The 10279-nt window shown below is 36.9% G+C and overlaps 1 protein-coding gene across 3 annotated transcripts in view; it reads left to right on the plus strand.

The window, feature by feature from the left end:
* The window catches only part of LOC144040460 (GPI ethanolamine phosphate transferase 1-like), a 49544-nt gene extending 39995 nt beyond the window's left edge, over positions 1-9549 (plus strand). For all 3 annotated transcript variants that reach the window (XM_077554651.1, XM_077554650.1, XM_077554652.1), the window contains exons 15-29: positions 58-197; positions 278-377; positions 1318-1410; positions 1676-1767; positions 1870-1975; positions 2069-2177; positions 2258-2360; positions 2557-2659; positions 5162-5248; positions 5341-5396; positions 5662-5737; positions 5816-5889; positions 5981-6023; positions 6106-6158; positions 6669-9549. In XM_077554651.1, the coding sequence (XP_077410777.1) occupies positions 58-197; positions 278-377; positions 1318-1410; positions 1676-1767; positions 1870-1975; positions 2069-2177; positions 2258-2360; positions 2557-2659; positions 5162-5248; positions 5341-5396; positions 5662-5737; positions 5816-5889; positions 5981-6023; positions 6106-6158; positions 6669-6792 (1359 nt within the window). In that variant the 3' untranslated portion in view covers positions 6793-9549. The remainder of the gene's footprint in view (positions 1-57; positions 198-277; positions 378-1317; positions 1411-1675; positions 1768-1869; positions 1976-2068; positions 2178-2257; positions 2361-2556; positions 2660-5161; positions 5249-5340; positions 5397-5661; positions 5738-5815; positions 5890-5980; positions 6024-6105; positions 6159-6668) is intronic.
* Positions 9550-10279: the final 730 nt, after the last annotated feature.

Genomic DNA, 10279 nt, shown 5'->3' on the forward strand with positions numbered 1-10279 from the left:
CAATTTCAACCCACTCACCAAGTTTCTAAGTTGCGTGTATGGCTTCTGCATCCCCAGAAACCCGATTCCAAATTGGTGTGGCTGAGTGTGTGTGTCGCGGTGGCCATCAGCATATTCCTGCTCATCCAGAGGAGTCCATTCACATACTATATTTACTGCCTGCTGCCCGTGCCTTTGTGGTACTCTGTTTTGAAAGAGTGAGTTTCATTCGAATAATATAAAAGGGCATTTTCTGTTTTTTATTGCAGCAATTCAGAATCACAATTTTCCATTTCAGGTCCAGCACACTAAGAGACTTGATTCACTCTGCGCCTTCCCTTTCTCTTTGGAAATGTTTTGGTTACTTTGCATTGGTAGCATTTGGCATTGAACTGCTGGTAGGTGTTATTAAAACTGTAAATTAATTAATTATTTTTGGGGTAATTTTTTATTTGTAACTTTTCACACTTTTGCTGATCGGTGCAGTTCACACGTGCAAAAATATGCACATCATCATTAATCCCACCGTAAGAAAATCCCACCCGCAAAAATATATATAAAAAAAAAAAGAAATAGAAAAGACAAGCAAATTAGAGCAATATAAACAATGTGAGCATCATGAACATCAGGGAGCGACCATAACTTTGTTTTCAAATTATCCTAATTAAAAATTAACTTGGGGTTTTTGATTTGAATGTCCCCTTAACCATTTTTCCCAACAAGTCTCAAACCAGCCGTGATTCTGATTTACAAATGCTGTCAGGCCTTCCATTTTGTAAATGTCCATTATTATATCTCAACATATTGACACATTAGGGCTACCTGTGACAACTGTTGTTGTTGTTTTTTTTGCTTGCAATCAGTAAAATACCTAATAAATATTTATCTTTTGTACTTCAATAATGAGGTAGACATCCAAAATAAACGGTTTTCATTCCAAATGTAAAGACACATTTAAAAATGTCTTGTAGTGCTCCATGAACTTCCTTCCAGTACTGTCTAAGTCAGCAGTCCCATAGTTATATATGAAAATGATTTGCACATTGAGTGCCACACTTTCTACAACATGCAGAGGGAAATCCTTCATAATGTGTTGCTTGACAGTAATAAAATACCTTATTAGGGGTTCCCATCTAAATTCTTTCCATCTATGGAAGTTGGTTGATTTCCACATGAGTTTTAATATGGTACTCCATTCCTCTTCTGATATGTATATCCCTTTTTTCTTCCACGTTGTTTTTACATGTTGGTTGAGTGTGTATTATGTCAAGTTAATTATTTTTTACTGCAAGACTCATGAAGCTTTATGATAACAAACCGTTCCTTTACTGCCCCCAGGTGGTGAGTTTTTTCCATCGCTTCATGCTGACTGTCGGTCTGGCTATCCTCTCTCTCTGGCCGATGCTGTCGGGTCTTTTTGGCAAGGCTAAGGTAGGATGGATAGTGAGACCATGTACAGTTGCTTTTGTGGTCACAGTGTGGATAATTATAAACGTTAGGTTTGTGGATAAACAGTTAGATTTACGAGAAAATAGAAGTCAATACTCAAGGAACTTCTCTGACTTTGACACATTGTAGTTATTAGTTCGCACTACTTATTGTTTAAATTCAAATCCTGTATTGTGTATGGGTTCCTAATGTTATGGCTGTTGAATGTGCTTAAAAAATGCTTTGCCTGATCTTTATTGCTTTTTAGTACCGCTCGGTGAACTGGTTTCTGGGCTGCCTTTGTTTGGCTGCTTTCCCCCTGGTGCCTGTTCTGGGAAGAGGGCATAACACAAATCTGGTGTGGGTGTATTAAACGACAACCACTATAATAAAACATATTGTTTAATCAATATCTCCCTGATAAGAATACAAATAATGCAGTAAACTTATTTTTTTTCTTAGGATGTGTGCAGGTGCGCTCACTGTCTTTGTATCAGCCTGTTTTCTCTGGTCGTCACGGAACAGGACATCATTGCACCTTGGTGATAAACAGCTGTTTGTCATACAGGTAACTGCGGCTAATTATGTTCTGTGCTTGACTGTATTTGCGCTAATGCAGTTAGCTAAAGTGAGGAACACTTTAATGTGTGTCACTGAACAGATGCTGCATGTGGCAGTGTGTTCGTACGTGCCGTACCTCACACACTCCAGCCTACAGCAGAAACAGGGCCTGCCTCTTCTCAGTCAGATCATCAGTTGGCTCACATTAGGTTGGTGGCATGTGACTTAGGAACACAATTGCGTTGCTTTTCCAACAAAAACAAAACCCTTGCCGTAATGTTTTCTTTAGCATCTTCCATAGTTGTTCCATTGATGAGCTCGACTCGCCTGTTTCATCGGCTTCTTAGCGTATTCCTCTCGCTAACGGCCACATACTTTCTGCTTAGCACTGGGTAAGATGGCATACACTGTCGCGTGATTGTAATGTGGCATTATTATATTCACATTAACTATTGTGTCAACCAGAAGTAGAAAAACATATGTATCAGTAGTTGGGGTTCACAGTCATGCTGGAACCGAAAACTTTCATCAATATATATTTGGATTCTTTTGTGAATAACAAAATGACATGCAAAATTTCTAACCCAGGGCCGAGGCCTTATTCCCTCCTGCGTTATCTTGGTTGATGTTTGCGTGGATCAACATTGAACAGGAAGCCATGATCGCAGAGGGCATCTCTGGAAGGCACGAGGTATAAATATTGTCGTCTCCTTGACTACGGGATACATTTTGGAACAGGTTGGTTAAAGTTACAGTTCCAAGCTAGAGCTGTGAGTAGCTATGAAGGGACGCGTTGGGGTATTGACACATAGGACAAGACTCTTCTAAAATATAAATGTTTTTGCCAGGCCTTATGTTTGTGCAAAATGTCATGACTCATGTGTATTTGCCCAGGTTTAGACAATCTAAAACGGCATAATTTTCAAAATCAGCGCATCACCACGACTACAGCATGCAACAAAATAAAAAGCTTTCAATAACTAACGACTTAAACATCTTTAGGTGAAAAACTCAGTTTGAAGACGATCAGGTGCATTCTCTAGGAGAAGTTTATTTATATGACCTCTATAAAAGGCCAAAATGGCACAAAATTCTAAAATAAAGTAGAGCTGTCAAAGTTAATTGATCAATTGACAAGTAATCGATTATCAAATTAACTGACAACTATTTTAATAATCAAGTACTAATCGTTTGGAGCTTCTTCTTTATTTTTAATTGTCCAAATAATCTGATTTCAGCATATCAACAGTAATTCTTCACTAATTTCTGTAGTCCTTCATGAAAGAAAACTGATTGTCTTCTGTGTTTAATCCAAATAAGACATTTGCACACATCTGTTCTTACTTTGGGAAAATAATGACCGAACCGGTAACATACTAAATCTATCACTTTTTTTTTTTTTTAATTACTATATGAATATGAAGTACGAAATAAACACTATCACAATCACTGGTTAATAAACAATAAGCAGGAATATAAAAAAAAAAAACTTCAATGCAAAATTAAAATGAACCTGATTAATCGATTGAATAGTCGATAGATTAATCGATAATAAAAATATTCAATAGTGACTTGGGCTGAGTATTGATTCAGATTTCCAAAATCGATTCAATTCAGAAGGGTTCCGTTCACGATTCACATTGATTTTCTATTCAGTTAAGGATTTCATGCAGTACCAATTTTACTTTAGTATGGAAGACATTCTCAGACGTACCAATGCTGCAAATAGTAGAAACTTCTTGCTCTTACTTGGTGCATTAGTATGAAAACAAGATATAAATACTCAACAGCAAATGAGTATACCTAACTAAATATTATAGCATTACAATGAATAACTACTAAAGAAAATTCTAGATAACAACAAACAGCAATTTCTGTGTCAAATAGAAAAGACCAAAATATATATGAAGCTATAAAACATCAAATGTAAAACAAAAATGAAATAAAAATACTTACTCGTGAATCACTACAGAAAATGGTGACTGCTGTTCACCTTCAAAGATCTTCTCACTGGCAGGTTGCGCAGTTCGCACATAAATACTGTACATGTTAATATGAACTCTGATTGTTTGAGCAAAAACTACAGTATGTTATGTACAGTAGTATGATCTAGTGTACATAAAACAAACACACCACACAACACCTCCAGAAGAAGTTGAAAATAAAACTATACCACACGGCTAACAATTGACGACCTTTTTCTGAAGTCGGGTAAACTGTATTTTCATGATATGCAATTGTGAGTAGTGCAGTTCTGATTCAGCAGAGACATCCACATTTTGTTGTTGCATGGCTGTGTCAATAATGTGAAATGTGCTACATGCATTTGTTTAATGAATGCAAAAGATGCCCAGTGTGTGATTCATAAATCTTGAAATAAGATTATTTTTGATGAGACCTTTGCTGAGAGAACCAGTGTAACTTATTTTAAGGGTAATTTGCTTTATTTTAGAATATCCAGACTAATTTAGACAACCTAGACATGTTTATGTTCAAATTAAGATAATAATAGAAAGCCAAAATTTTAGTAAATGACCGTTAAAACAAGATAAGTTTCTAAATTTAAGATCTTAAATCTTGGCAAGTGCCACATTATTTGCAGTGTGTATAGTACAATAGGGCTAAAATAGGACCCCTGCAAATGTACAAAAATAGGTGAAAATTATACCTTCAAATACTCATTGGTCACCTTCTGTACATTTTAGGGTATGGCTACGAAGGACTATTTTGTACGTCTGAGGGTGCTACACGTGCTTCCCAATTTCCATAGTCTTTTAGGAAATTGATATAGGATAGGACTCCTTTAAACCTCTATGGGGGCACTACAGACCCCCCTTTTTTTGTACTAATATATAAAATTGTTCGCCAGGCTTGATGTGTGTTCAAATTTTGGACATTTTATGTTTAGGGTCTCAAAAATTGTATTGATTACTGAGAAGAAGAATAGTAGTAGAAGAGTTCCCACAGAAACAATAGGGACCTCGTAACGGTCGCTTCTCTGGCCCTAATTATTTCTAAGCAGATACTTAGTGATGACCCTCAAAAAATTTATTCGGTTTAATACAACAATTAGTGCGATTCCCTGCAAATTCCAAAATTGTACAGATAGTCTGATTGCATGATTTCAATAAAATATGGATGGATAGATGTAAGCTAAAATGTGTGAAAAAAACTTGTCTAAAATGTCTTCCAGCTCTCCACGATTGATTTCTCTGCCAACATTGACATCTCCAAAATTCGGCAGCTCAAGTTGGATGACATCCGGCGATCATATTTCTTTGTATCCTTAACGGTATTTACAAGAATGTAACAAAGGCAACGAATACAGCAACAACTGCCAAGTAGCTGTCCTTGACCTCAAACTTTGCTCAGGTTTTTTTCATAATAACAGCTTTTTTTGGCACGGGAAACATCGCCTCCCTTAACAGGTATATACAGTATGTATTGGGTCTTTTATACAGCTGAACAAGGAAACCAACAAACCACAGTAATTGGCACACTGTTAATTTAGCACACCTCTGATAAAGGTACTGAATAGCTTTGTATAAGGCAACAATTTTAATAAAACTCTTGTATTGGCTCTAATTAAATTATGCAGGTGTACGTCAAGTCCTGACTGTTTTATGAACGTATATAAAAATATGTTTTTCTTTTTTATTTGTCTCAAATCTTTCTCTTCTCCTTTTCTTTCAGTTTTGACCCAGTGTCTATTTATTGTTTCCTCACAGTCTACAACCCCTTTATCATGGGAGGGTTATTGTTATGGAAGGTGGAGTTTACCGATGCCGGAACTTTTGAACTTGCTTTTCTATCAAAGGTCACCGCTAATTCCCTTGTTGTCTTGTAGGTCATCATGCCATTCATATTCGTAATGTGCGCATTTGAGACGATCCAAGCTACAGCAGAGCTGTCATCGAAAAGGTGCATATTTGTTGTCCGCTTTTAACCACAACAGCCAATCTTGGTGTTTGAAAATCACATCATGTAATGCAATAATATTCTCACTCTGCAGCTTATTTCTGATTGTCTTGGTCATCTCTGACGTGATGGCTCTGGTAATACCCTACCCTATAAACTGTCAATGAATGTACGTTCCTACCTTATGTAAACTAAGCATTTTCGGTGTTTTTTCTGCAGCACTTTTTCTTCTTAGTTCAGGACTACGGCTCCTGGTTGGATATTGGCACAAGGTAACTTGGCTCAATAGGGTAGATGCCACGGACTTCCGGGTTTTACACATCAGCGCTGTTTCCGGCCACTGTTGGCCGCGTTCCAACACTCGCACCCCCACTCGCACCCCCACCCCTGCTTCCCCCAACCGCGCGCTCCCGCGCATCGGCCGGAGGGCATCTGCTATCTGAAATGCTTCGGACACTGAGACAGACATTGCGCACTTGCAGCCTCGCACCCGTCGACGAGAACGCGCAACCGAGAAGCACCAAGGCGGAAGCGCAAGTACTGGGACGCGGCCCACACGTCGCGAAACGGAAACAAAGTTGATAGGTGAAAACCTGGAAGTCCCGCCTCCTCCGTGGCATATAGTCCATTATTATCTTGATCTGTTGTGATTGCCGCTCACAGCAAGGAATTATTGAAACAAATGTTTATTATAGTTGTAATATGCAGCTGTGTCAAACGTGAAATGATGTGTATGTTGCAATTACACAGGTTCAACTGGTTTTCTCTTTGTTCCTGCACAGCATAAGCCACTATGTTATTGTCATGTCGATGACCATCTTCCTGATGTTGCTGAGTATCCTCACACACATCCTCACATCACGAAGACTCGTTCTGTGGCGGAGACGCAAGATGCACTTCCCTTGAAAAAAATAAATAACAGTGCAGCGCATACTAGTTTAACTAGTATAAACATTCAGTACTTGTGAGCTTGTATTTGGTTGGTCAGTATCTTATCTTAACATTTTAAAGGACATTGTGTTTTGCTATACAAAAGTCAATCTGTACTTAAGAAATGTAACAAAGGGGAAATAGTTATGGAGTGACATTAGCATTGATAAGGATTATAAAAGCTGTCTGAATTCTTCACATTAAGTATATTTTATAGAATCATGAAGACTGAATTCCTTCCATGATTGAAGAAGCATATCCAAAGCAGCATGCTATTACGCAAATCCGTTGTTTTATACAAACGTGTTTCATTGGTTTTTGCATTAACTGATACATTTTACTCGAAATAAAACTACATTTGGTAATTGTTTTTTTTTTTTAATGCAGACAACTGCATCATTGTTTTGAAGGGTTTCTTGTTGATGTATTTTGTTAAAAGGAATGGAATTAAACTTGAAGATGTTTGTTTATAATTATTTAGTTTATCCATTTTCTATATATCCTGTTCAGTCAGGGAGCTGGAGCTTTGGATGTGAACCTCAAAGCCACCAGAGATTTGATTTGCAAGCAATTAAAAGCAAATGTGTTCACAAGTAAACATGCACATTCTGAAGCAGTTTGCAAAAATGAGGCGGCAGGTGGCAGTAGTAAATAATGGCGTCAATACGAATGCAGCATACAGTAGTACTACTGCCTCACCTCATCCTGTGTATGTAGGAATGTTCTTTTTCTACCACACTAAAAAAAGTATATGGCATTGTGGCGTGGTGATGACCAAAATCTGGCTCTTGTCCCTGACACGAGAGGAGAGTTACTGAATGACTTTGTGTGACCACAACTGAAGTTAGGCCAAACCTGAAAATGCGAAAAACAGATTAATTTCCTTTTAAGTGAACCAAGGTAAGAAACCCAGAGCAGATAACACATGGCTGTAGCAAATATTTTGTGTTTATGAATGTTATGCGTTCATTGACACTTGTTATTATTCTGGTTCTGTTACACAACAGTGCAGTGGTGTTGACTGTTCTACCGAATACTGAAAGCTGTTCACAATACTTGGACCATTTCATGGATCTGTATGAGTTAGTCAAAGTACTACCATTTACTTAATATTGTGCTAAGATATTAAGGATCACATATAATTGAGGTTGTAAATAATGAATTCACTATATAGCGCTTGTCCTCATTACGGTAAATTACAAGTAAACTTCAGCTATCAGAATAATCCTTTAAATAAACGCTGGTTTGAGTCAATTAGATAAGGTCTTGGAAATTCAATTGAGCATGGAAGTAATTCAAGTATAAAATATATATGTGTCAGGTTGCTATGTTGGCTTGTATAGTCTAACAGCTAAGGGTGATATACACATTAATTTGGAACAATTAAACTTTTTTTTTTTTTTTTTACAGAAACTAGTTGACATGTTCGAACAATGTCATCTGAGACAATCATAATAGTCTTGAAAAAATGGATAACTCTATACTGTTTTTAATACATTTTGTTTTGAAAAACAGCTGTTCTTACAGTCTTGGAAACATGAGCATTTTTACGCACAGTTTCCATACTTTTTTAGATGTGAAATTTTACTAAATCAAACTCAATTTTCCATACCCCCTTTAATGTAATAAATTCCTGAAAATGTAATATCACTTGAAAATGTAATGGAATCTGCACTAACCTCGATCAAAAATGTAAATAAAACCCAATAATATAATCATTCGACCAATAATGTCATAAAGAAAATCTTGACTGATGTAAAATTTTTACCGAAAATATAATATTTTATTACATTATTAAATAACTCCAACACTAACCTTGATTTAAATGACAGTGTTAAAAATACACTTTGGAGGGTGACATAAACTCTGAAACATTTAACACCAACATTTTAACACCCCAATCTATTTAACAGTCTTAGATGTTCTAAACACAAAATATAGAACTTTAGACTGAAAATGGACTTGCACATTATATTATGTGTCAAGTTTTATATGAGCAGTTTTGAGAAAAACACCTGAAATAATGTAACAAGGTATTACATTATCGGTAAACATTTTATGACAATATCAGTCAACTTCATTGGTGAAAAGATTACATTATTGGGTTTTCTTAGTATTTTTTTTGATTACGTTAATTTAATTGATATTTTCAGGAAATTATTACATCATAGCATCACAACATAGATTGCTAAATAGCATTAGCATTGAGAGAGCACACCGACAGGTGGTTGTTTTCAATGCATAAGCTATGATTCTGTTTGCTATGTTTATTTTGACCATAAACCTAAACTGGGAGTGGCATTTAACAGCTTGAAGCCTCGTTTTGATCAATTGTTCACTACTTACCAAACTGCTGCTTATTGTGAAGTATGTATGTGATTTCACTGCCACCATACAGCGACAGCATACCTGTCAACCTCTGCCGATAACTGCCCTTATAAATGATTATGATTCCCCTTACAAACCCCAAAAAAACCTTACAAACACCGTACGACGCATGTTTACTCGCGGTAACCAGACAGTGTAATAGAAATAACAAAGGTAATTTGCATACAAAGTCTTTTATTCAATTTAAAAAGTTTACAATGCAATAAACTGTGCCTTCAGTGCTTCCTATTGTAAGCCAATGTGCATGATTTAGCAGACTTTATCTGCTCTAATGAGGGTCTCACTTGTGAGCAACACTTGTCACAGTTCAATTTCATCTGTAATAAAGAAGTAAGAGTGTCTGTTCCCATTGTCTTTCTGTACTCTGTATGAATTTTCCTCACATGGCTGAAAACCCGCTCGCTATCAGCATTACTGTGAGGAAGGCTGAGTAAAATTAGATACATCTTTCTCATCAGTGGAAAGCGATCCAGCCCCAAACCAGTTTTCATTTTGAACACATGAGGCCAAAATGTCTCTGGACGAATTGGTTGTCCATCCTGACTTTTCTGAGGGAGAAGATCATCAGGTATTAGTTGATAGTCTTCCCATTCATCTTTTAATTGTTCCTGATCAAAGTCTGGTGTAAACCTGTTTGCAAGCTTAACAATACTTGTGTAATCCAACATCTCTCTCTTTCTTGGGTCCAACACCACCAAGTCACTCAGTATTGTATTCTCAAATGGAAATTTTTGTATCATTTTAGTTACAACAGCCTCGTAGAAGGAGCGAACAGAGGAAAAAAAAGTTGCTTGCATGGCTGGTGTGATGCTTTGCCTGATTTCATCCTCCTCATTGGTGTCTTGGAAGAGGGCCCTGGTGCCCAAGCCAACAGCAAGCCTGCTATCTTCATGCTGCAGGCATCTGTTTGTATAATCAACTGCCAGCAGGCTATCAGCAGATTTGACATGTTCCATTTGCACAAATTTCACCAAGAGTTTCTTTAAGAGTCTTTCCATTTCTGGTAGCAAATCTTCAATCATACATGCCTCTGTTTGGAACACAATATTGAATTGATTTATTTGAGGCAGGATGA

The sequence above is a fragment of the Vanacampus margaritifer genome, chromosome 20 (genome assembly GCF_051991255.1).
Source record: "Vanacampus margaritifer isolate UIUO_Vmar chromosome 20, RoL_Vmar_1.0, whole genome shotgun sequence".
Taxonomy (NCBI): Eukaryota; Metazoa; Chordata; class Actinopteri; order Syngnathiformes; family Syngnathidae; genus Vanacampus; species Vanacampus margaritifer.